The sequence below is a fragment of the Rhinatrema bivittatum genome, chromosome 3 (assembly GCF_901001135.1).
Source record: "Rhinatrema bivittatum chromosome 3, aRhiBiv1.1, whole genome shotgun sequence".
Taxonomy (NCBI): domain Eukaryota; kingdom Metazoa; phylum Chordata; class Amphibia; order Gymnophiona; family Rhinatrematidae; genus Rhinatrema; species Rhinatrema bivittatum.
Genome location: NC_042617.1, coordinates 245,194,265 through 245,221,111, shown reverse-complemented (window position 1 = coordinate 245,221,111; position 26,847 = coordinate 245,194,265). Strand labels below are relative to the sequence as shown.

General features: G+C 46.9%; 1 protein-coding gene across 2 annotated transcripts in view; it reads left to right on the top strand.

Annotated features, from left to right (window-relative positions):
* MED23 (mediator complex subunit 23) overlaps nt 1-26,847 on the top strand; it is a 330,631-nt gene that overhangs the window by 126,103 nt on the left and 177,681 nt on the right. For both annotated transcript variants that reach the window (XM_029594395.1, XM_029594394.1), the window contains 3 exons: nt 5,035-5,235; nt 6,479-6,622; nt 8,672-8,817. In XM_029594395.1, coding sequence (XP_029450255.1) covers nt 5,035-5,235; nt 6,479-6,622; nt 8,672-8,817 — 491 coding nt within the window. The remainder of the gene's footprint in view (nt 1-5,034; nt 5,236-6,478; nt 6,623-8,671; nt 8,818-26,847) is intronic.

Here is a 26,847-nt window from a genome sequence, read left to right as displayed (position 1 = left end):
ACTGAAGGGGGACCCCTGCTGGCTGCAGGTTTAGTGCCATGCTGGGCATGCCCAGTAGGTGCCAGTCAAAGTTCTAGAAACTTTGACAAAAGTGTTCCGTGATTGGGCTCCATCCTGTGATGTCACCCATATGTGAGGACTAACATCCTGCTGTCCTGTGAGAACACCTGTTACAGGTAAGCAACGTTTGCTTTTCCTTGTGCTCCTTTGTTCTATCTGTAGGTAACTGAATTGGTGGTGATCTATGCATGGCTTCCTGCTAACATGACTACAGTCAGAGACAGTGGAAGTCCTTATCAATAGTGCTACAGTTTTTGCCATATACAGCATTTCTGACACTCAACAGTTTTTTAACTACTCAGACCATTTTTTTTGTTCTTGCATGTTACCCTCCTAAATTATAACAAATTTCCACCTGTAATGGAAAAAGAGACATTGCTTCTCTTTCACTGTATTCCTTTTACTGACCCAAGTATGCATCTTTGAAATAACTTTTCAGCAAAATTCACGTTGCCTGGCATCATTGTTGGACTGCTGGACAGTGCTCACAAACTTTGGAGACTAGTGAATTTCAAGCCCTGTACACAATTAGTTTGCATGCTGGATTACAAATAGTCTGTAGTCTTGTCTGTCGCACTTTGCTCCATAACGACTGGTTGCACTGGATGAAAAGCATTCTCAACTGGTGGTGTTCACATCGCTGTTTGTATACCTGTAATGTGGTTGATCTGTGGTCGTGGCCTTGTGTATTTTGAAGAGAAGGTGAAACAGCAATTCCGCTTCCCTTTGATTTTGTATATTTAAATATATTTTTCTTATTGTGGCATGCTTGAAAGAAAGCACAACTTTTTTGTAGCTTTCTTCAGTTTTCAGCTGGCAAAGAGCATGTAACAGAGGGGATGCTGTTCATTCTATTTTAGATTTATTTATTTATTTATTTATTTTTAAAGAGACAATATCCCTTTTTCATGGCAAAAGACAATCCACATTGGTTAAGGTCAGAGAGTATAGCTCCTTGAACTATTTGCTAAAAATTTAAAATTCATTTGTGCATTTCACTGAAATAAAGTCAAAGAAACATTTAATGGGAATCCCTACAAGAACAATGTGTGCAATTCTGGTGTTACTGATACGTTTTGTAGACCCGTTCTGAAAATGTAAATCTGCTTTGCCTCTAGAAAGGGACACTGCACTTTCATTCTTGGTGCTTGAGCTCAGTTTCTTTCCTTACTAAAATAGAACTTTGTATATTGAAGCTGCATCATGACAGGTTTTTAAACTTGGCCTTTCTTTTGAGTTTTTTGATTACTATGTATTTCTAAACCGCTGTGATTTAAACAGACCTGCAGAATGGTACTGATACAGGTTTTACTGTATTGTTTGCTGGTGTGGATCTAATATAAAAATTGACAAGTTCTCCAGTGTCTCAAATGGGTTATGTCTTCATGCTCTCAGAAATGTGTACATACCTTTTCCTCATTGGAACACATTTGGGTATTTCCTAGCTTACTTTAAAACATGGCTGGGGTCTGTCACTAGAATGCTGTTGGTTCACTCCCATGCTGTTAATGTTCATTCATGTGCATCTCTAGTCGCAGAAGTCCCCAAACCTGGTCCTCGAGAGCCACAACCCAATCGGGTTTTCAGGATTTTCACAGTGAACATGCATGAGATTTATTTGCATGCACTTCCTTCATTGCAGATAGATCCCTTGCATATTCATTGTAGAAGTCCCTACAATCTGACTAGGTTGCAACTCTCCAGGACCTCTGCTCTGAAGAATACTGTAGATAAACATTCAGCTTTTTTTCATGGCCTTGACATACAAGCTTCTCAGGAGGCAATACTAACCTAGAGAAGAGATAAAGGTGTCCTTCACTAATTCCCCAATCTCTTTTTGTAACATGAGCCAAGGGTAGGTGGGGGAGGGGGGGGGGGAAAGAAAAGCTCTAACGTTTCCATTCACGGGCAGGGTTCATGGCTAGGCTCCTGTATTAAGTGACTAAGGTTAAAAAGATGATATGCTTAAACTTTGGCATAAAGGATAGTACTGCAGTGACACTTCCAACTGGCCTGAAAGGGCATTGCAGAGTGCAGCCTCAAAGGAGGCGTCCCAGCCCTCATCCCAGTGAAGTAAAATGAGGAGGAGTTTAAAGAAACAAAACTGAGATTATTTCCAAGTGTGGAAGGGTTGTAGAAATAACTCTTGCCAAAACATTTTAAAATTGGCGCAGAAGCTGAAAGGAATATTCTGTGGATTTAACAAGTGGAAACTTGAAAGCAATATGGCTGTGACTGACCTCTCCAAAAGCAAGGTCATTTCTGAGGCTTTAAATGAAGATTTGTTAATATAGGGCCCAATATTAAAAGATATCTGGCTAACTTGAAGGGATTTTTAGCAGCACAACTATGCCGCTGAATATATCCGAATAAGTTATATCGGCTAAACTGTTACACCTGCTATAGAGCATTTCTAACTTATTCAGTTAATTTAATTGGATAAGTCCAATTATCAACACTTATTTGGTTAAGGTATATGGATAAATAGCTGATCCTCCTATTGCCCATCCCCAAAATATCTAGTTTTCTACTTAGCCAGTTAAGTATTTATCTGGCTAAGTGGCAGCCGCTGAATATCCAGCTATGTTCAACGGCTACCACTTAGCCAGATAAGTCCCTACTTATTATCTGGCTAAGTAGCGTTAAATATCGACCTCTGTTATTTAAGCTGAAAGTCATCAAGTAACCAAAAAGCATCATTCTTACAAAATCGCTGTTGTTTTAAGCAGATGTTTTAGCTTGACCCACAGGGATGGTAACTTTTAAACAGGTGTGTGAGTGCACATGTGCGTGCGCTTGCCGGCTCGTGCCCTTGGACATGGCTATTTTATGTGCATGTGTTATAAAATAGGCTGAACGCATGCACATTTGTGCGCAATTTTAAGTGGGCACAAGCCTATGGTGCAAATGCTGCTTCTACCGCTTAAATGGGTGGGATTTTAATAGACACGCACACCAATGCAATTGCCTGTTTTCCCAGTTTGTACCCAGTTCGCCCAAGCAAGGGATAGGACTACTTTAATAGTCCTCCTTTCCCCTCTGTTAGTCCTGTCTTTTAAAACCCAGCTAATTTGTGTCATTTCTTTTGTTTTATGACTTACATAACATCCATAGCAGAAGTAAAGTTACGCGGTAGGGGACCCCAGTGTGCGCTTATGTGCATAAGTATTTACGCACTGGTTTCATTGAGAAATCCAGGAACTCCCCTTTCTTAGAAAAGCAATTTTGTGTGTGCAGTGGGAGCTACGGGCGGCTTTTAAAATGTGCTTGGTGTCCGCCGGCCTGACTTGTGCGCATATCTCCCGGTTTTGGTGCACGCCGGGCTTTTAAAACTCAGATAAGTTGGAATGTGGTCTTTACTTGCTTCTTCTCTTGGGTTTATAGTGCTCAAATCTGGTGCTATACATTGACCCTCAGAAAGAGAAGGTTACTTTGAATTATTTTCTCTGTGACTTGTGGCTTGGGACATGCCATGCTTACCCTTCTCTGACCTTACTGGAGCACTATATGCTACAGCTGCTGCTTACTGATAGGCTCAGTAGGGGTTTAGAGAGCAATCATATACCACATACTTTGAAGAAAGTCCCACATTTCCAGAAGACAACTTAAATATAGTCGGGTAGATTTTCAAAAAGCGCGATTTGGCGTACTTTTGTTGGCGCATCAGGCGCAAACAAAAGTACGCTGGATTTTAGTAGATATGCGCGTAGCCGCTAAAATCCTGGATCGGCGCGCGCAAGGCTACCGATTCCGTATAGCCGGCGTGCGCCGAGCCGCGCAGCCTACCTCCGTTCCCTCCAAGGCCGCTCCGAAATCGGAGCGGCCTCGGAGGGAACTTTCTTATGCCCTCCCCTCACCTTCCCCTCCCTTCCCCTACCTAACCCACCCCCCCCGGCCCTGTCTAAACCCCCCCTTACCTTTGTCGGGGGATTTACGCCTCCTGGAGGGAGACGTAAATCCCCGCGCGCCAGCGGGCCGCTAGCGCGCCGGGACGTGACCTGGGGGCGGGTCCGGAGGGCGTGGCCACGCCCCCGGACCGCCCTGGGCTGTAACCACGCCCTCGGACCCGCCCCCGAAACGCTACGTCCCGCCCCGAAAACGCTGCGTGGATCGGGCCCGCCCCCGACACGCCCCCCTCGGAAAACCCCGGGACTTACGCGAGTCCCGAGGCTCTGCGCGCGCCGGTAGGCCTATGTAAAATAGGCGCACCGGCGCGCAGGGCCCTGCTCGCGTAAATCCGGGCGGATTTACGCGAGCAGGGCTCTTAAAATCCGCCCCAGTATGTACAGCACCATTTTTTTTAAGTTCTATAAGAGGAAGGATATTTTACCTTCAAGACAGATTACCTAAGTTTGGTACACAAATGAGAGATCATAGGAAAAACATAAGCAAGCAAAACTAAACACTTGAACTCAAACAATAAAAGATGTTAAGCTATGGCCAGGAAGAAACTAAACCAGACCCTTCTATGAACAGAGTTGCAGAGAGGGTTGGGCTTCTAGCAACAAGTTTTGCTAAATTATTAAAAACAGCATTCACATGTAGACCATGCCATCAGTGCTGCTCTAGTTGGGTTAAAAATTTGAGATGAAAATTCTACGAGCTGGGACATTAACTTCCAAGGAGTTCTGTGGCTATCCATGAGCATTGCTTACTTCCCAAGTATAATATTAGTATTATGTATACAGATGAACTGAGGAGTACCATTCTGCACTTAATGAAATCTAGCCATTCTTGTGACATGGCAGGTAATTTTAACATAAGAACTTCTATGTGAATAAGTAAAATGTTTTATTTAAATGGTGATTAGAAAGCATCTGATGTGGCTTCTTAACATGATGCAGCTTTAATGGACTAGTTCTTCAGATTTCATTTCATGCTTTCCAGCTTTTTGTTTTAAAGTATTGCTCTGCAACAAGTCAGTGAGGTGCTCGCAAAGCTTTTGGAATACTCTATCTGATCTCTGCCTTGCAGCACAAACAACGCTGTCCTGTGCTGGAAGACCAGTTGGTCGATCTCGTGGTTTATGCCATGGAGCGCTCTGAGACGGAAGAGAAATTTGACGACGGGGGAACCAGCCAGCTGCTGTGGCAGCACCTTTCCAGTCAGCTCATTTTCTTTGTGCTCTTTCAGTTTGCCAGTTTTCCTCACATGGTCCTTTCACTCCATCAGAAGGTATATATACTGCATAGTACCTTGCCATGAACTATTTTCTTCCTGCAAGATACAGAATAAGATGAGAGAAATTTACAAAGCCAAGAATCAGACTGAGATTAAGGAAAAGAAAAAGAGTGCAGTATTACCAAGAACATCTATGTAGTTATCAAAGTGCAGATTGCCTGCCCCATCTTTAAAAATGTATTGTTTCATGGTTTGGTCTCTGTTGGAAACAGGATGCTGGGCTTGATGGACCCTTGGTCTGACCCAGCATGGCAATTTCGTATGTTCTTATGTTAAATTTGACTGTCTGCATTATATGCTGTTGCGCTGGTCATACATGCAGCACTACAGCTGAGTTTGTCAGAGACACTGTGAAGAGGGACATAACTTTATTTTTTCTCTCCAGATAACCATCAATCTAGAGATTGCTTCCCCAGCAAAAAAATAAAGAGTAGTTCCAGCGATATAAGTGAAACAAAATTAGACTCCTTACTTCTGTTGCAAAGTTGTACTGATAGCAGGTTTCAAGTGCTAATAGAAGTTAAATGCAAACAAAATACCCCCTCTAAGAGGGTCATATTCTGTACCACATAATACATTGGGTAAAAATAGTAGTAGGTGAGGAGTGTTATTTGCCTTTTTTATTTTGTTCATTGATTGAGATTTCTTTTTAATACATTAGCAAAGTTGTCCATTGCATTTTAAAAGGCAGAGGTTAGGGGACACCACAGAATTCCCAATACCCAATCCTTTGAGCCCATCACCATGGGTGGGGTCACCTAATATTTAGAATTCAGAATAGAATTTAGATTGGTCAGATGAAGTATCCATGCTTTTTTGCATGCTGCCCCTATTTTATGGAATGCTTTACAAAAAAAATGTTACTTAAGGTTTAGGAGTTTGGTTAAGGCAGAGAATCTTAGGAGTTCTTTCTCTGGGTATAGTTTACCTTTATGATACTTTTTTTGTTTAATATTGTATTATTGTCTGAATGACCCTTCTTGAGTATGTTATTGGTATTGTATTTCATTGACTCATTGTGTATCACCTAGAGATTTTTTGATAGGTATTTCAGAGATAGCAATACATAACGTGCAAATAGATACGGAATGTTTATTTTCTGCCTACATTATTTCAGCCGCCTTCAGTTTAAAAAAAAAAAGTCCTTATAATAAATAAGAATGGTAGAACAGAAATATATGGAGCTGCATTTTTTTGGCTTTCTGCATACAATCTTATGCTTAAATATGTGTTTCAGCTGGCAGGCAGAGGTCTCATCAAGGGCCGAGATCACCTGATGTGGGTACTGCTACAGTTCATCTCTGGCAGCATCCAGAAGAATGCACTGGCTGACTTCCTTCCAGTTATGAAGCTCTTTGATCTCTTGTATCCAGAGAAAGAAGTAAGCCTTTCAGTTTTAAATAAGCATACATTCAAAACTTATGAGCAATAGCACCAATTAGCAAGGCTTCCACCCTCTTTTGTCCATTCATAAATTGTTCATATACATTTATAATTGAATAATCTTTAAAAATGTAAAAAAAAAAAAAAATCTCACTAATGAAAGTGCATCTTGCATTTACTCATCTCATACTGAGATCAGAAAAGGTTGTCCATTCTGGCTGCAAACTGATAAGGTGTTACCTTAGAAAATTGGGGGAACAAGTTTGTAGGGCAGTCATTGCCCATGGAGGAGGAGACTGCGTAAGCAAATGGTGACAGACAAAGATCTAAACATGTATACCCTAGAGGAAAGGTGAGCTAGAAGAGATATGAAAGAGACATTTAAATATCTCCAAGGTTTCCATGCACAGGAGACAGTGGAAAAGAGGCTCTAGAACGAGGGGTCATGGGCTGAGGATGAAAGGGGGTAGACTCAGGAGTAATCTTAGGAAATATATCTTTTTCAGAGAGAGTAGTAGATGCATGGAATAGCCTCCCAGTAGAGGTGGTGGAGACAAAAACTGTATCTAAATTTAAGAAAACTTAGGATAAACATATACGGGCATAACCCTTTAAAACCTACCCCTGCGTTCTCCGAGCCTATTTTGCATAGGTTCGGCGGCGCGTGCAAGCCCCGGGATGCGCGTATGTCCCAGAGCTTTGAAAAAGGGGCGGTCCGGGGGCGGGGCAGCGATCTGGGGGCAGTCCCGAGTCCTCTGGCACAGCGGCTGTGCTGGAGGTTGGCACGCCGGCGGCAGGCGTAACTCCTGCAATAAAGGTAGGGGGATTTAGATAGGACAGGGGGGTGGGTTAGATAGGGGAAGGGCAGGGGAAGGTGGGGGGGGAGTGAAAGGAAAGTTCTCTGAGAGGCCACTCCGATTTCGGAGTGGCCTCGGAGGGAACGGGGAAAGCCATTGGGCCTCCCCTAGAGCTTGGCGCGTGCAAGGTGCCTGGATTTTATAACATGCGTGCGGTAGCGCACGCATGTTATAAAATCGTGTGTACATTTGTTCGCGCCAGGTAGTGCGCACAAATGTACCCCGCGCGCGTAAGATTAAAAATCTGCCCCACAGGGTCTCTGAGGGAGTGATGGGAATTGTAAAGCTAAATTAGTTGAGTGGATGAGCAGACTAGATAGGCCATATAGTCTTTTTCTGCCATCATGTTTATATGCCTAGGGGATAGGAAAGAAGCACATAAAAAATGCAGCTGGCATGATGACTTGTGGATGGGTCTAAAATTACAAAATATATAGCAAAAATCATGCATCGCCGCAGATTCTGCCAAAATTCTCATCCCCTTTCTAGATAAATTACAAAGCTCATTTAATTCTGTTGAGGCTTTTACTTAAAGTATTTCCGGTACACTCATAGCTAATTGACAATCTCAGCAACTCAGGGGATCCATTTTCTTGGATCTGTAAAGAGTACCCCTGGAATATTTGCAAAATATACCTCTCTGTAGTTATACAGAAAAATGTGTGCATATGTTGGACACATGTTAACAGACACAAAAAAGGGTTAAATTTGAAAATTGTGAGCAGTAATACCAATTGTCATGGATCGAAGTCTTCTAGTGCCATCTAGGTTTCATTTTCATTTGACTTCTGCTGAGTTTTCACAATCTGTTTTGTGATTTATTTTATTTTGCTACACTTGATGTAATGGCTAAACCTATTACCCACGTAAATATGTAATGCATGAATCATAAATACATTTTAGAAGTTCGGCAATTGATAATTTATCCTAATCTGTTTAGTAATTTAAGCAATTTTTCCAAACCAAACTAGAGGAGAACTGAAAAACAAATAACTGCAAATGCAGATGCCCACTGCTAAGGTTTATTGGATTGCAATCATGGAGTACTGTAGTTTTGAATCCAAGAAACTGAGAGTAAGTGCCATCCCTGGCAAATAACGTTAAAAAAAAACAACTTAATCATAAAATACAGCACAATAGTAATCAAAAAAATTTTTAGGTTAAGTAACTTTTTTAATATTTGTTTTTAGTGTATTCCTGTACCTGATATTAATAAACCTCAGTCAACACATGCCTTTGCTATGACCTGTATTTGGATACATCTCAATAGAAAGGCCCAGAATGACAACTCCAAACTGCAAATTCCCATTCCGCATTCTCTTAAACGCCATCATGAGTAAGTATTTGCAGCTGCTTATCCAGGTATTGCAAAAGAAACCATGAAACTACTACAGTAGATACTTTCTGTCCTTTATTTTCTAATGTCAAAATTCCTAACTTTTCTAGCATGTAGATAGAATGATTCAGGACAAGTGGGTTATGCACCTCTACCAGCAGATGGAGACAGAGCAAACTGACGTCTCAGTATATATACACACCTGCAGTGGTATCACCCTGCCAGTATTCTCTGTCTCCAGGAGATGGTGAACATGCATTTCCCTACTGGGGTTGCTTCAAATTTAGAGGAGAATTAATTGGAGATTTGAGTTGCCCCGCCCCACTCTCCTGCGGTGATATCTAATGGTCCCTCTCCCAGTTGTGAATTCCTGAGGTGATTTCCATGGTCCCTCAGATGAGTGCCTTGGTCCGGTAGCTGGTTATTCAGCTGGCATGAACTTATCTGACTTTAAGCAGCTGAAAGGCAGTTGGTGCAGGAGGTTGAGCATGGTGGTGATGGTTTATGTCCCCTCCCCTCTCAGCCAGAGACCATCTGTACTCAGTGGGAAGAGAGAAATAATCAGAGACAGAGCGGAGGGGTTAGTGTAGGACTTCCTCCAGTCTCCGTGCTTGGTCCGCCGTTCCAACATTTCTTCCCACTCCAATGGGGGTTAGGGGAATTGAGCATCCTGGAGGGTTGAACACCCCGGGAGGTCTAGGCCCCGCTGTTAGGCTTCTTTTTGTGCGCAGCGTGGAGGGCTGTGGTGGCGTTTTCACGTGCTTTTTTTCTGCATGTTCAGCTGCCCTCTACAGGATCGTTGGTGCAAGCAAGTGCATCCGAATTGTGCGCCCAGTTTATTTTGGGCACGTGGACTGTACGCATATTTTCACACATATCGACAGTGTGCACGGTGACCGTGCGTTTAGCTTTTTGGAGCACAAATTTGGGACACTTACATTTTGTGTGCATAAATTTTGTGCTCCTAAAGTATTTCAGTGTGAACTCGGCTGGGCGCACATCTTCAGTCGCCTATTAAGCATACTGACAGGCTAATGGCACCTCTGGCTAAAAAACCTAAGTGCCTTTCCCTATGTGCATCCTGTAATATTCAGGCATCTCAGCCTGGAGTGTCCTATAACTTGTGCCAGCGTTGCTTAGAAGCTCAGGGAGATTTATCATCTTCTGATTTTACTAAGCCTACATCAATCACCAAGGGGGAACCAGGAACCGGTCGGTGGCCTGGGAGGCCGAAAGGCTCATGACGTGGGCAGAGCGACATCTGGTCTGGTTGGCGGCCTTGCACATAGCCGGAGTGGACAATGTGCAGGCAGACTTTCTCAGCCGCCAGCATCTAGATCCTGGCGAGTGGGAATTGTCTGACGCAGCTTTCCGGCTGATCACTCGTCGTTGGGGGGTTTCACACTTCGACCTGATGACAACTCAGACAAATGTAACGGCGCCCCGGTTTTTCAGTCGTCTGAGAGACCACGGGTCGGAAGGAGTGGATGCTGTCGTCCTTCCATGGCCTCGCGGCGTACTGCTGTATGTGTTTCCGCCTTGGCACTAGTGGGCAAGATCGTGTGTCGGATAGAGAACCACATGGGGTCTGTCATTCTTGTAGCCCCAGAGTGGCCCCAAAAGTCGTGGTATATGGATCTGATCTCGTTGGCAATCGACGGTCCGGTGCATCTCACCTACCTTCCGAATCTTCTTCGACAAGGTCCAATATTTTTCGATCGAGCGGATCGCTTTTGACTAGCGGCCTGGCTTATGAGAGGAGGCAATTGAGGAAGAGGGGGATATTCAGATTCGGTTATTTCTACTCTCTTGCAAGCACGGAAATCGTCCACGTCGTTGGCCTATATTTGTGTTTGGAGAGTTTTCGACTCTTGGTGCCAAGGTTTGAACATCCCCCCGCGTCTGGCTTCGGTGGCACACATCATATCCTTCCTGCAGGAGGGACTGAAGAAAGGTCTAGCTTGCAGTTCTCTCCGGGTGCAGGTCGCAGCACTGGGTTGCCTGCGGGGCAAGATTGGCTTTTCACTGGCAGCTCATCCAGATGTGTCCCGTTTTTTGAAGGGGGCCAAGCATTTGCGCCCGCCGGTACGACAAATTTGTCCAGCCTGGAGCTTGAATTTAGTTCTCAAGGGCTTATGTGGTCTTCCTTTTGAGCTCCTCCGGCGGGCTACGTTGAAGGATTTGACACTCAAGACTGTTTTTTTGGTAGCCATTACCTCCTCATGGCGAATTTCAGAGCTTCAAGCTTTGTCGTATCGGGATCCGTATCTTCGTATTTCGCATTCCGGAGTTTCGCTGCGGACCGTTCCCTCCTTCTTGCCCAAGGTGGTATCGGCTTTTCATGTCAATCAGATGGTAGAGTTACCAGCCTTCCCGAATTTGGATCTGACTTCTGCGACGGATAAGGATCTGCATAAGTTGGATGTGCGCCCGGTTCTTCTTCGCTATCTAGAGGTGACAAATGCTTTTCGATTATTGGATCATTTGTTTGTCTTATTGACTGGTCCTAGACGGGGACACAAGGCATCCAAAGCTACGGTTGCTAGGTGGTTGAAGGAGGCCATTTCCTCCACTTATCTTTGCGCAGGGCGTGCCATACCAGAAGGCTTGAAAGTGCACTCTACCAGGTCTCAAGCTGCCTCTTGGGCGGAGAGCCAGTCAGTCTCACTGCAGGAAATTTGTAGAGCAGCCACTTGGAAATCCTTGCATACTTTTGCGAAACATTATCGTGTGGACGTCCGGGATCCGGAGGTAGACTGTTTTGGCAGCAGTGTTTTTTGTGCGGGTCTCTCCAGATCCCACCCCAATTAGGGCAGCTCTGGTACATCCCAGCGGTCTGGACTGATCCTGGTACGTACAGGGAAAGGAAAATTGGTTCTTACCTGCTAATTTTCGTTCCTGTAGTACCAAGGATCAGTCCAGACGCCCGCCCTTGGGTTTTTTGGAGAGTCCGTTTTTTTTCTGTATGTTTTCTTCCTTCTTCTTACCTCGGCAGAGTTCTTTACAGGCATGGGAAGGAATCTTCTTGATTGATATGTTATGCGGCGGTAAGGTTTGTTTATTTTACCGCGGGTATTGTTGTAGCCACTGGTTGTTATATTTGGGGATTTGTTCTCCCTTATTAATTATTCTGCTTTGATATCGTATATACTGAGGGATCGCAGGTGGCACACCAGGTTAAGAGGGGTGCCTTTTCAGTTTTTTTTCTCTGATTCCCTCTGCTGGAAGGGAGACACAACCCAGCAGTCTGGACTGATCCTTGGTACTACAAGAACGAAAATTAGCAGGTAAGAACCAATTTTCCTTTCTTCCCAGCCCTAATAATGGCCTGGTTAAGGATATGTCAGGAGGGATGCCTGATCTTGGTATTCCCTTGACTGGTTCCTCAGCATGAGACTGCAGCTCAGTGAGCGCCGCACAAGTGCCTCCTGGTTTTGGCATGGATCCTTCTGCCTTTTCTTGGGTAGAACGTTTTCAAGGATTGCAAGCCTTTCTTCAGGCGCAGTCCTCAGCCCCATCCAGTCCTGTCAGGTCAAATCCTCAGGCAATGATCTCTCCCTCTTATAGTACTACATTTAAGCGCCGAAGTACACTTCAAGCTGCAGGTGTTTCTCACAGGAATCTGGAGGGCACTGATGATGAGGCAGTTCCTGTACATACCCAGATCTGTCCAGTGGGTAATGCACTCCCACCAGCAGATGGAGTCAGAGAGCAAAGCTTCAAGGCACTGGGATCCCAAATGTGCCACCTGCAGCTCATCAGTATTTCTCTGACTCCAGCAGATGGTGGTCCTGTATACCTGCAGCTCTGTGTGAGATGGATTTTTCTTGCTCCCTGAGGTGCTAGGTTCAGTGTCTGGGCCATCCCTCAGGTAGATCCTGGCGAACGGGAGGTTGGTTAAGCCTGGCAGTGCTAGCCCGTGTGGTTCTGAGTCCCTCAGCGACCCGAAGGCTCCCCCTCAGTGTCTGCAGTAGAGGGAAGTAGCCCCTTTGGGGAATTTTTTTCTATTATTCTTAGCTTAGGCTTTATTTTTTTCTGTTACTAGAAGTTAGTTTTTGTGTAAAAAAAAAAACAACAAACAAACAAACAAAACAAACAGCTCCAAGTTCTCTGTTCACAGCGGCTCCCAGGGTAATTCAGTCTGCCCGGTGGTGCAGAGCCAGGCAGACCCCTGAAGAGGAGAGGAGAGTGTTTCAGCTCTGTTAGAACCTCTGAGGAAGTTTTTAGACTCCCTGCCTCAGTTTTACTGCCAGCTCCGGAGCTATTTTTTATTGCTGTGGCCATTTTGTTTTTTCTTTTTTGACCTCACACGCAGCTCCCCACCGATTCTGGGGCCAATTTTTGTGGCGTTTTTGGTGGGAGTCACCAGGACTGGGTGGCAGCACCTGTTTTCTTCTGGGGGGGAGGGGAGTTATATGCCCTTTTTTGCAGGAGGAACATGGCAGAAACTCCTTTGGTGGAACCCTGTAAGGCTTGCAGGTTTGGTGGAGGAGTAGCCTAGTGGTTAGAGCAGTGGGCTACAAACCAGGAGACCAGGGTTTGAGTCCTGCTGTCGCTCCTTGTGACCTTGGGCAAGTCACTTTACTCTCCATTGCCTCAGATTGTAAGCCCTCTGGGAAAATACCTACTTTACCTGAATGTAATCCACTTTAAAGCGCTGAAAAAAGTGCAAAAAGCAGAATATATAATAAAAAAAAATCTAAATCTATTTCACTGTGCATGGACTGTGCACTGCATGGGGAAGGGGACTCAGACAAGAGGACCAAACCTAAAAAGTCTGCACGCAGGTCAGGTTCGGCAGCTGGGTCTAATGGAAGGAGCCCAACCCCCACTGCACACCCTGTGGAAAAGATCTCCCAGGATGACCCTCCCCTGCTGTCCCCCACTGCGCGGTCTTCGAGACTGGAGGAATCGAGAGACACAGCCACTGATTCTAGCAGTGACGAGATGGAACCGGGGGATTTTCACCGGAATTTGTGCTGCTCATGCATGAAACATTTCTGGCTCGGAAGCTCGCGAAGTGCAGAGCCCAGGATGGGAGCGTGGGAGTTCCCAAGCATCCCCATCTGTGAACTGACGGTCGTCCGTCCCAGGCAACTTTGGTTCGGGAGGATCTAGCAGGTGTAGTCAACCAGCAGGGGAACGACTCCACTCCGCCCCCAAGGGACACCACTACAGATCAGGGTGAGGTCCCTCCAGACGTAGATATGGGCGATCAGGATCCGGTAGAACCTAGTGCGGAGGGGGACAACCCCCGTGTTGTTTGGCTGTTTAAGAGGAGAAATTAAGCCCCCTTATTCCCCAGGTGCTTGAGGAATTGGGGGTGAGACCCTCGCTGGAAGATTCCAACAGCAAAGGAGTGAACCCAGTCCTGGACGGTCTCCGGGGTCCACCTAATGCTTTTCCTAGCCCGAAGAAGATTCAAAAGCTCATCAGCCGGGAGTGGGAATCCCCAGAGGCAGGGCTTAAGGTCGGCCAGGCGATGCAAACACTACCCGCTAATGGAGGAACATTTAGAATGCCTCAGGGATACCTAAGTTGGATGCGGCTGTATCATCAGTGACCAAGAAGACGACCATTCCACTGGTGGGAGCAGCTGCTCTCAGAGATGTGCAGGACCACAAGCTGGAGCTGCATCTGAAGCGGGTGTTCAAGGTCTCCTCCTTAGGACTTTGGGAGGCGGTATGTGCCAGCATGATGCAAAGAGAGTGTTTATGTTGGATTCAAAAACCGCAGGACCCATCGTCTTCTGGGACTTTGTCAGCTTCTCAGGCGGCTCGTCTGGATGCGGCGGTAGCATATGTGGCGGATGCCTTATATGACTTGGTGCGTTCGGTGGTGGCTCGGCGACTCCTATGGCTCCACAATTGGGCAGCGGATGCTTCCTCCAGTCGCAACTGTGCAGCCTGCCTTTTCAAGGGAAGTTGCTGTTTGGAGAGGATTTGGATCAGCTGATGAAATCTCTAGGGGATTCCAAGGGCAAAACATTTCTGGAAGATAGAAAGCCCTACAAGAAATCATTCGGTCCTCGATCCTGTTTTCGGGATTTCCGAAAAAGCAGGTCGGGGAGGAGTGTTCCCCCTCTGGTTCCAGACAGACCTCTTCCCGTACACAGTCCTTTCGCGGCTCCAGTTGTCCTGCCAGAGGTGGTTTTGGTCAGGGAACCGGAACTGGGAAGCCTGCCCAATGAAATCAGACCCGCCCACTCCTCAGACAGCATGATCAGGGCAGGTTGTCCCAATTTTATGAGGAGTGGGCCAGGATCACCTCCAATCGCTGGGTGTTAGAGGTGGTAAAAAAGGTTACGCCTTAGAATTTTCTCGGCCTCTCATGCCGACCTTTGTGGAATCGCGATGCGTTTCCCACAACAAGCGAGCCGCGGTAGAAGACACTCTACAAAGATTGCTGGCCCTGAAGGCGATCATCCCCGTGCCATCTGAGGAACGGGGGAGGGGACGGTACTCCATTTATTTCGTGGTTCCCAAAAAGGAGGGCACTTTCTGACCCATCCTGGACCTACAGAAGGTGAATTGCTGTGTTATCGTTTTGAGGTGTTGAAGTGGATTCTTGGGTACTGCGGTGATGGCCACTCCCATGGGGAGGAGCCCCATGAGGAACCGCAGAACTAGGCTAGACTCTTTACACGCAGACACAGAGAATTTGTATTTATTATACAGCTTGATGGTACTGCCCGGGTTGGACAGCAGTGAAGGTAACTCAGTAGAAGCAGTCCAGGTGTCCTCGGCAGAGGAGACCAGTCCCACACTTGGGTTGATGATGGGCAGCGCAGGATAGCAGAGGCAGGACCCGGATGTAGACTCCAAGCGCTAAAGCTGTAGGTGAGACAGACTGAGAGTGTTAGTACTCACTGAGCAGTTGGCTGTATTGATGAAGATCCTGGCAGGCAGAAGTAGAATGGATGCAGGCACCAGCATAGGGAATGCAGGCCCTTGAGGAGTGAGTACCCGGTTTCCCAGATAGTTACCTGAAAGAGAGAAGAAGGACCCCTGAGGAACGGGTACCCAGGTTAGTGATGAATTACCCCGAAGGGCAGAGAGAGAGCTTCCAGCGGCTGCTGGGAAGTGGCAGAGCAGCTTAGACTGGAGCATTCCAATCCAATCCTTGCTAACTCGGTTTGTTAGCAAACGAAGGGCAGGCTAAATACCAGGATGTGCTGACATCACTCGGAGGGGATGCCGCCGAGGTTCCCGCCATGACGTGAATAAAGACGGTGGCGTGTGCGCGCGTGCGCACCCTAGGAAGCCCTTAGGAGGAACATGGCGAACACCGTTGCCGAATCAGGTATGCTGAGGAGAGCAGCATGAGGACGCGGTGGCAGCCAGCCTCCCAAGGCTTGAGGAGAGAGAAGGAAGAAAGGTGAGGCACAGAGGTCGAAGCCGTCTGAGACCGACGGACGCAACTCGCTGTTTGAAGGTGCTCCGTTTTCGAATGGAAACACTTCGAAGAGTAATCCCAGCGGTTCGAAAGGGAGAGTTCCTCGCCTCCTTGGATCTCACCGAGGCTTATCTATACATCCCGATTCGCAGCGCTCACCAGAGATTCCTACGATTCAAGATCCTGGGTCAGAATTTTCAGTTCCGGGTGCTGCCATTTGGACTGGCAACGGTCCCGTGCACCAAGGTGATGGTCGTGGTGGCGGCAATCCTCCGGAAGGAAAGGATAATGGTCCATCCTTACCTCAACGATTGGCTGATTCGAGCCAAGTCAGAAGAGGAAGGCGAGCAGACAGTTCTTTGTGTGATCCATTGTCTCCAGTCCCTAGGCTGGGTAATCAATGAAGCGAAAAGTCATCTGACTCCATCACAGTGCCTGGAGTATTTGGGAGCTTGTTTCGACATCCTCCAGGGCAGGGTGTTTCTCACGAATGACAGGATGTACAAATTGCAGCAACAAGTGCGTCTCTTGTTACAGCTTCCAATTCCCCAGAGTGTGGGATTAACTACATGTTCTGGGGTTCATGGCTTTGATTTTGGAATTGGTGCCTTGGGCCTTCGTTCACCTGAGACCATTGCAGATCTACTGTCACGGTGGGACCCAGTGTCTGAGCAATACCAGTTGCCCCTGCCTTTGTCGCAGTAAATCAGGTCCAGCCTGCCATGGTGGCTGTCGCAAGACAACTTACAGAAGGGGATGCCCCTCGAAGTCCTGGATTGGGTGATCATGACAATGGATGCGAGTCTTCAAGGCTAGGGAGCAGTGTGCCTCAGTCATGCGGCACAGGGAACCTGGTCCTTACCTGAACGGTCGTGGTCTATTAATCGCCTAGAGACAAGGGCAGTCCACAAAGCATTCCAGTCCCTGGTGCAGGGAAGAATGGTTCGAGTCTTCTCGGAAAACGCCACCACGGTGGCATATCTCAGTCACCAGGGAGGAAACAGGTGTCCGGCCGTGGCACAGGAAGCACACCTCTTCGCGTGGGCCGAGCTTCATCTGGAAGGTTTTGCAGGCTCTCACGTGGCAGGCGTGGACAACGTGCAGGCGACTTCCTCAGTCATCAACAGCTGGATCCTGGGGAGTGGGAACTATCCTGGGAGGGTTGAAATCACATTTGTGCCCGATGGGGAGTTCCCCAACCGGACCTCATGGCGACCCGTGTCAACGCCAAGATGGACCGGTTCTTCAGCCGAAAGAAGGAAATCAGGGCGGTAGGAGTAGACACCCTAGTCTACAAGTGGCCAACCGGAATCCTCCTGTATGCCTTTCCTCCATGACTCCTGATCGGATGCGTTCTCCGGCGCATAGAAGACCATCCTGGTTCGGTAATTCTGGTGACACCGGAGTGGCCACGGCGGCCATGGTTTGCGGACCTGGTATGGTTGTTGACAGACGGCCCGCTACGCCTAGCTCATCTGCCAAACCTCCTGCGACAAGGGCCCATTTTTTCGGATCGGGAGGATCACTTCTCTCTCACAACCTGGTGTTTGAGAGGCAGCGGTTACAGATGAAAGGTTATTTGGAACAGGTGATTTCCACCCTGCTTCAGTCCGTGCAGCCCTCGATGTCTATGGCATACGCTCGAGTGTGGAAGGTGTTTGAATTCTGGTGTGACCAGCAGGGTGTAGTGCTGTTGTCGGTGACCATACCTCAGGTCTTGGGGTTTTTGCTGCAGGCATTATCTAAAGGCTTGGCTTACAGTTCCCTGCGTGTTCAGGTTTCAGCCCTGGGATGTCTCCTAGGGCGGGTAGGTGGCAGGCCTCTAGCCAGCCTCTTGGACATTGTCCATTTCCTGAAAGGGGTGAAGCACCTTCGTTGTCCTCTTTGTAGGTTATGCCTGGAGTGGAATCTCAATCTGGTGTTGAGGGTGCTTCGTGATCCCCCTTTGAGCCTCTGGGACACGCTTCTTTAAAGGACCTCACCTTGAAGACGGTGTTCTTGGTGGCCATCTGTTTCGCAAGGTGTATTTCAGAATTGCAGGCTCTTTCTTGTAGGGATCCCTTCCTTCGCATCTCGGCTGATAGGTGTCCCTGCGCACGGTCTCTTCCTTTTTGCCGAAAGTGGTGTCTGCCTTTCATGTTATTCACTCCGTGGAGTTACCCGGATTCCCTGATTGGGCTCGTGACCCCGCTATGGGAAGAGATCTTCATCTTTTAGATGTCCGCCGGGTTCTCCTTCGGTATTTGAAAGTCACTAACTCTTTTAGAAAACTGGATCACCTTTTTTGCTCTTTGCAGGTCCGAAGAAGGGTGAAAAGGCATCTAAGGCATCCTTGGCTCGCTGGCTGAAGGAAACAATTTGCTTGACCTACATCGGGAAGGGTCGCCCCATTCCGACTGGTTTGAAAGCTCACTCGACGAGAGCACAAACGGCTTCTTGGTGGAGTGTCAGTTGTTGTCACCTGAGGAGATTTGTAGAACCGCAGTCTGGTCTTCCCTGCATACCTTCACAAGGCATTATCATGTGGATGTCAGGGATCCGGACCAAGCGCTTTTTGGAGAGAGCGTCTTGTGAGTGGGTCTTTCAGGTTCCCGCCCAGTGTAATGTGGCTTTGGTACATCCAACTGGTCTGGACTGATCTGGGTATGTACAGGAAAGGAAAATTGGTTCTTACCTGCTAATTTTCATTCCTGTAATACCAAAGATCAGTCCAGAATCCCGTCCGGGTGCTACTGCCAAATGACTGATTTACCTAACGTTTAGCTGCTGTACATAGGGAATCTTATCAGAATGATTCTATAATATTTTGGTTTTTTGTCAATTATACTTTTCTTTGGTATTGATAACTACAGATGGCACACTTGGGATACCAGTGCCTTGAAGCTTTGCTCTCTGACTCCATCTTCTAGTGGGAGTGAATAACCCACTGGTCTGGACTGATCTGTGGTATTACAGGAACGAAAATTAGCAGGTAAGAACCAATTTTCTTATCTGACTCCCTGAAGGATGGGGAAATCACTTCGGGACTGGAACATCTAGAACTATGTTGCGGTTCTTTCATAGAGATGAACTGCCGGCCCTGATTTCCAAGACGTTGAAGATGCTGGTAGTTCCTGGGGCAGATTCCATGTCTTGAGCCAAAGAAAAATACCATTTTGGTTTTTTTGCGTAAAGCCTTTTGTTTTTTCCCTGTTATGGAGGCCATTCAAGAATTGATTGATCTTGAGTGGGATGCTCTGGAAATTTTAAAGGGGGTCGGACCTTGGAAGGCCTGTACCCCCTGGATCCAGTAGTGAGAGCTTCAGCATTATCCAAAACTGGATACGCTTGTCTGTGCCGTCTCTAAACGGATGACTATCTCCATGGAGGGAGGAGCAGCCTTGAAGATGTGCATGATAGGAAGATTGAGGCCATTGTTAAGCAAGCATTTGAAGCAGTGGCAATGTCATTGCAGATTGCTTCCTGTTGTTCCCTGGTTGCTCGCTTTTCTTTGCTTCTCTATTAGGAAGTTGATGACTCCGGGGTGAATTCCAGGGCAGTTATGGAACTCGCTGCTGCCTTTTTAGCAGATGCAGACTATGATTTAGTCTGCATCTCGGCCAGAGGAGTGGTTTCGCTAATAGTGACTAGATGTCACTTATGGCTGAGACATTGGTTGGCAGATGCAACCTCCAAAGCTAATCATATGAAATTGCTTTTTAAAGGCTCGCTCTTGTTTGGGAGCGAGTTAGAGAAACTGGCCAGTAAGTGGGACAAATCTCAGGTTCCTCGGTTGCTGGAGGATAAGAAGCAGTTGCTGTGCCCCTTTGAATTTGAGGGGTCGTCTCAGGGGTTCCAAGCAGTTTTGTCCCTACAAAGGGATGATCTTTCAGAGGACTTGACCTTTTGACAGTCCTTTTGTTCCAGACAGCCCAAGCGAGGCGCGAGCTCGGGTAGTAGAACCTCCTGAGCATCCCAATGAAGGTTTGCCGACCCACCCTCTGGAACAGGAGATAAGGGGGCGCTTTTCTCTCCTTTATCAAAGGTGGTTCGAGATCACATTGGATCGGCGAGACCTGGAGATAATACGAGAAGGTTATGCGCTGGAGTTTCACAGTGTTTCTCATGTTGTGTTCATGGTGTCTGCCTGCTACTCCCCGCAGAGGAAACAGGCAGTAGAGTGTACACTGTCAAGGCTCCTCAGTCTAAGGGCTGTGATTCCAGTACCCACATCTCAAGAAAATACGGGTCGATATTCCATTTATTTCAATGTGCGCATCCTGGATCTTAAAGGGGTCAACCGTCATTTACGGTGACTCATTTCCACATGGAAACATTGCGATCAGTGATAAAGGCCATGCAATCGGTAGAATTTCTGACCTCCTTGGATCTGTCTGAGGTGTACTGCCATATTCCCATCCGATTGGAGCACCAACGTTTTCTGTGTTTCACGGTGTTGGGGTTACATTATCAGTTTTGGGCATTGCCTTTTGGTCTGGCCACTGCTTCCAGGACTTTTTCCAAAGTTATAGTGGTGCTGGCAGCAGAGTTGAGAAAGGATGTAATCCTAGTATACCCTTATTTGGAGGACTGGTTGATTCGGGCCAAGTCTCTGGAAGAGGCACGTCTGGTGACCCGCAAGTTGATCTCCCTGTTGCAGGAGCTTAGTTAGGTGGTGAACCTAGCCAAGAGCAATCTTCAGCCACGTCAGTTGTTGGAGTATCTGGGTGTTCGGTTTTACACAAAGCAGGGCAAAGTTTTCCTGCCAGAAACCTGTATTCAGACGCTGATGTCACAGGTGCATCTCTTGGTGAACACTATACATCTGACAGTGTGGTCTTATCTACAGGTACTCTGTTTGATGACAGCAATCCTGGAAGCAGTGCCGTGGGCAAGAGTGCATATGCATCCTCTTCAGCGCTTCCTGCTGTGTCGTTGGAACCCGCAGTCTCATGACTATTTGATTCAACTCCATCTGCCGATGGAAGTCTGCTCTCACCTTCAGTGGTGGTTGCGAAAAGGAGTTTCCCTGACTTAGCTAGATTAGTTGGTACTCATAACAGATGTGAGTCTCCAAGGTTGGGAAGCTCACTGTCGGGAACTAAAGGCACAGGGGAGCTGGAATACAGAAGAGTCTCTCTGGAACATTAATCGGCTGCAAGCCTGGGCGATCTGGTTGGCGTACTTACAGTTCAGCAGCAGGCTGTGGGGTCGTGAGGTCCAAGTAATGTTCGACAATGCAACGACAGTGGCTTATATCAATTGGCAGAGAGGAACCAAGAGTCTGCAAGTGTCGCACGAGAAATGGTGGAAATGCATCTTTAGGAGATTTCAGCCTTGCACATTGCAGGAAAAGACAATGTAAGAGCATACTTTCTCAGCAGAGAGAGTCTAGATCCAGGCGAATGGGAATTGTCGGACGAGGCATTTCAGCTGATAGTGGATCACTGGGGCCTTATGTTTCTAGACCTGCTGGCGACTTCTCGCAAAGTGAATGTTCCTTGATTCTTCAGTCGCTGGAGAGATCCAAAGTCCTTGGGTATTGATGCTCTCGTGCAGGTCTGGCTGGAGGACAAGTTGCTGTATGCCTTTCCTCTGTGGCCCTTGTTGGGCAGAATAGTTCGGAGGGTCAAAGTCCACAGGAGGATGGTGCTTTTGGTGGCACTGGATTGGCCCAGGAGACCATGGTATACATATCTGCGAAGACTCCTGGTAGACTCCCCCCTCTATCTTCCGGTGCACAGGAATCTTTTGCAGCAGAGACCTGTTGTTCATAAGAAGATAAGAACATGCTATACTGGGTCATCAAGCCCAGCATCCTGTTTCTAACAGTGGTCAATCCAGGCTATAAGTAACTGGCAAGTACCCAAAAACTAAGTCTATCCCATGCTACTGATGCTAGTAATAGCAGTGGCTATTTTCTAAGTCAACCTGATTAATAGCAGGTAATGGACTTCTCCAAGAACTTCTCCAATCCCTTTTTAAACACAGCTACACTAACTGCACTAACCACATCCCCTGGCAACAATTTCCAGAGTTTAATTGTGCGTTGAGTGAAAAAGAACTTTCTCTGATTAGTTTTAAATGTGCAACATGCTAACTTCATGGAGTGCCCCCTTGTCCGAAAGAGTAAATAACTGATTCACATTTACCCGTTCTAGACCTCTCATGATTTTAAAAACCTCTATCATATCCCCCCTCAGTCGTCTCTTCTCCAAGCTGAAAAGTCCTAACCTCTTTAGTCTTTCCTGAGAAAATTGTCCATTTAATCCTACTCTCTATTTCCTGTCTTTTAACCAGTTTGTAATCATTCGCACCTATCCCATGACTTTTTACTTTACCTGAAAGCCTCTCATGAGGAACTTTGTCAAATGCCTTCTGAAAATCCAAAAAGGGAAGGATTATTCTTCCTGAGAGGAAGTTTACAGTTTGGTTCTGCTGTATTTGACAACCCCCCCCCCCCCCACACACACACACACACACACACACACACACACACACACCCCTCCATCTGCCTGCTCCTGCTCTTGGCTGTCCTTTCTTAATAAAGCAAAAATAAAAAATAAAAGGACAAGGCATATGAGCCCTCTGCATGGCTCAAGGAGACAGCTCATTTTCTGGGAGTCAGGGAAGGGGAGTATCTGGGCCGCTTGTTGGCGCGCTGAGGGAGTTTGTGCATTGGAGATGTGCGGCAGGAATGGATGGACCGGGCGGCACGAGTAACACGCTGGTGTGAGCACTGTGGCATGCTTCGGGCCATGACTGAGAAGTAATCCCTGTGCTTGGCATGCATGCAACTCCTGGGATGGTCTAGTGACTGGATTTCCTTCCTCCTCTCCTCCACAAAGCTCTCTTTCAGTGCCACTGAATCTTGAGGGCCCAGACACATGGTCATCTGCAAGTGCCTCAAAGCCGGCAGTCATTTCGGATCGCTTTCCCGAGCAGGTCGGTCTGGGGGATATTGAGATGTTAGGGTCTTTTGGAGAGACCTGAGATGCCTCTGATCCTGGTGTCTGCGTTCATGCTATCTGGAACTTTGGTGTCATTGGGACCGGGTGCCCGTGGAGACTTCTCCCCAGAGAGTTTTTAGATTTTTGCTTCAGGCCTTTTGTTCCTTTTTTATGGCCCAGAGAGACCTCGCATAGAGCTGCAAGAAAGGTGGCCGAGGTCTTTCCACCAGTTTTAACCCCCCAGGCATGGGTTAAAAGAGCGTGGGGGGCCATTGAGTCCCCAAGTCCTTCCTGGGAGGTTTCTGAAGACGCGGAGGATCTTAGTGATGTCAATAGCTCGGCATCCTTAGAGGAGGGGGAGGACTTGTAGGGGCTGGAGGAAGGGACTTTGTGATTTGATGATTTCACAGATAGGAAGTAGGATTTGTGATGAAGCAGGTGCTTTCTTGCCTGTGCTTGAATGAGCCGAAAGCCAAAGGGACCCTGGTGTGGGATACGATCTTTAAAGGAAAGTGGAAGTCTGCTGCCATCTTTCCCCTACACTCGAAGGTGGAGGAGCTCATGATGGAGTGGGAGTCCCCTGAATCAGCATTGCGGGGGTGAAGCACCTGAAGAGGCTAAACCGTCTTCCACCGAAGACTTTTCTGAAGTTCTTTCAGATTCCGTTGATGGATGCATTTGTTACAGCTGTAACTCGGAGTTACCTTGAAGGATCCTCAATATCGCAAGATGGAGCCACCTTGGAAGAATTTTTGTCTCTTCTGTGACAGCTTTTCAAATGTCCATTTGTTCTAAGTTGATGGGGATGCATACTCTTTTTTTTACTCGTTCCATCAGTTGCCGGAGAGTGAAGACCTGGCCAGGATGGAATCCACCACTGCTTTTTTGACAGACACGCTTTATGGTTTACTGCGGAGGTCTACGCGGTCTGTGGCCCTTTTCTGTTGCGATTCAGAGACTCTTGTGGCTTTGCAATTGGACAGTGACTTTTGGTCCAAAACCGGTTTGGGCAAATTGCCCTTTTAGGGCAGGCTGCTTTTTGGTGAGGATCTGCATCAGATGGTAAAAAAACATAGGGGATCCTAAGCTCCAAGGACTCCTGGAGGACAAGGGGAGGTTCTTTTATGGGGTCAGTAGAGGTTGGGGGCACGTTTGAGCCTACTGGCACTATCATCTGGGGAGATAGATGAAGTGGACCCAAAAAACTAATTTCCAGATTTTGAGAAGCCAGGGTCAGTCCTTTCAGAGCCACTGAAAGCCAAGAGGAGATTCTGTTCCTCCACGTGACCCACCAGGGTCTTATCATGAGAGTCAGTGGGTCCACTCGTTCCTGACTCCGGAAGGGAGCCATCTGCAGGACTTTACAGGGAGTGGACCCACATAATGTCTTATTGGTGGGTGTTGGAGATCATTCGGTCTGGGTATGCCCTGGACCTGCAACAGCTCATTTGAGACATTTTTATGGTGTCCCCTTGTTCCACTCTAGCCAATTAACAGGCAGTTCACAAGACATTGCTAAATTTGCAGCTTCTGCGGGTGGTGGTGCCAGTGCTTCTGTTCCATTCATTTCATGGTGCTCAAGAAGAATGGGTCTTTTTGTCTTATATTAGATCTCAAAGGGGGTTATGCATTTTCATATAGAGACTTTGCGCCCGATCCTCGCTGCGGTTCAGCATGGGGAGCTTTTGTGCTCCCTGGACTTACCAGAACCCTATCTTCACATTCCCATCTGGGAACACAGTCAGAGATATCTGTGCTTTTGTAGTCTGTGGGAACATTTTCATTCCGAGTGTTGCAGTTTGGTCTGGTGACCACGCCTCGGGTCTTTATCAAGGTGACGGTTGTGATGGCAGCATCTTTCAGGCACAAAGGTACATGGTTCGCCTGTACCTAGACAATTGGTTGATTTGGGCACTCCTTTTCCCCTGGGCAGAGGAGCATCTAGATTTGCTGTTGGTGGCACGTATCACCGGGCAGGAAAATATACCAGAAGACTTTCTCAGTCATAATCTTTTGGACCCCAGGGAATGGGAGCTAAGCCTGGGTGCCTTTCAAATATCAGTCATCAATGGGGTTGCCTATAGGCATAGGTGGATTTGTAGTCAAGAACGCAAGGTTAGGACATTTCTTCAGTTAGCAAAGGGAGCCAGGGTTGATGGATATCGACGCTCTAGTGCAGCCTTGGCTGGTGAGGGAGTTAATATATGTTATTCTGCCATTTGCTTCATAAGCAGTTGCTGCATAGGATAGAAAGGGAGCACAATCGGGTCATCCGGATTGAAATAGATTGGCTGTGCAGGCCATGATATGCAGATCTCATGCATCTGCAGGTGGACCATTCCTTGCATCTCTAGGAGTCGCGGGGGCTATTATCGCAGGAGCCAGTGGTGATAGATGACCCAACTATTTTGACTTATGGCCTGGCTATTGAGAGGCGAGGCTCCACAGGAATAGATACTCTTTTTCCATGATTTCATCTTTGTTGGTCTTCTTCATTGACTTACATCCCCGTATGGCGGGCGTTTGAGATGTTCTGTGAGGCTAGATTGGAGACCCCCTGGCAAGCCACGATTCCAGGTATGCTGCCTTTCCTTCAGAAAAATTTGGACAAAAAGGCTTGCCCAGCATTCTTTGAAGGTACAGGTAGTGATTATTTCATGTTACTGAGGATGATTAGGTGTTGTCTCTCTAGGATCCATCAGGATCTTTCTCGGTTTCTGAGGGGTATCAAAAGGTTGCGACCTCCTTTTCAGCCCATTGATCCACCTTGGACCCTTACTTTGGTTTTGAGGGCTCTGACGGGAGCTCCCTTTTGAAACTTTGGGGCAGATTTCTTTAAAGCAGTGGTTTTCAACCTTTTTTCAGTCAGGACACACCTGATAGATGGTTTTCACATGTGTGGCACACTGCTTATTACAATCTACAGTGGGGGGGAAAATAAAGCCCCCGCATTACTTTTATTGTTAAGAATGACACAAGGGAAGAATAAGGGTACTCTCTCTGAACATAAAATAAATAGTAAACCTCCCATACCAGAACAGCACCAACTTCCAGCACTCGAACAGTAACCACCTTACCTAAGAAAAGGCAACACTGAAAATATTACACCAGGCCTTAAATCTACACTTCTGTTAGGAAAATGGAACAAGCGAGGCTGCTGTAGAGCCCTACCCAGAAACTACATGCAGCAGAATACCTCACCTCAATCACATGTGCAGACCCTCACCTAACAAAGAATAAAGAGCCTATAAAGCATAAATAGAAACCTGCAGACAAAATCTGAAACGGAAACCGCAACATGCCAGAGGCTCTGTATGCAGTGCAACAAAGGAAAAAGAGAAATCACAAGTCTTCATAAAATAAAGCAAAAAATATAAAATCAATAGCAGTAAAATCATACTAATAAAAATAATAGATTATTTCAAAACAGCTGATGAATGGAATATCCAATAATTAAAAACTTAGACATCAATAAAATATTTCAAAACAACAGACACAAAGACCTAATAATTAAAAATAATAAGGATAAAAAAATGCTCTGCTCTCCATTCCTGGAAATGTTTGATTTCCAGGTACACTGAGATTGTTGTGCAACTTTCTCCTTTCTCTCTCACACAGGCTCTCAATTACACACATGCTCTCTCAATCACAGGTTCTCAATCACAAAATTACACATGCTTTCTCTCTCATTTACATAGGCTCTCAG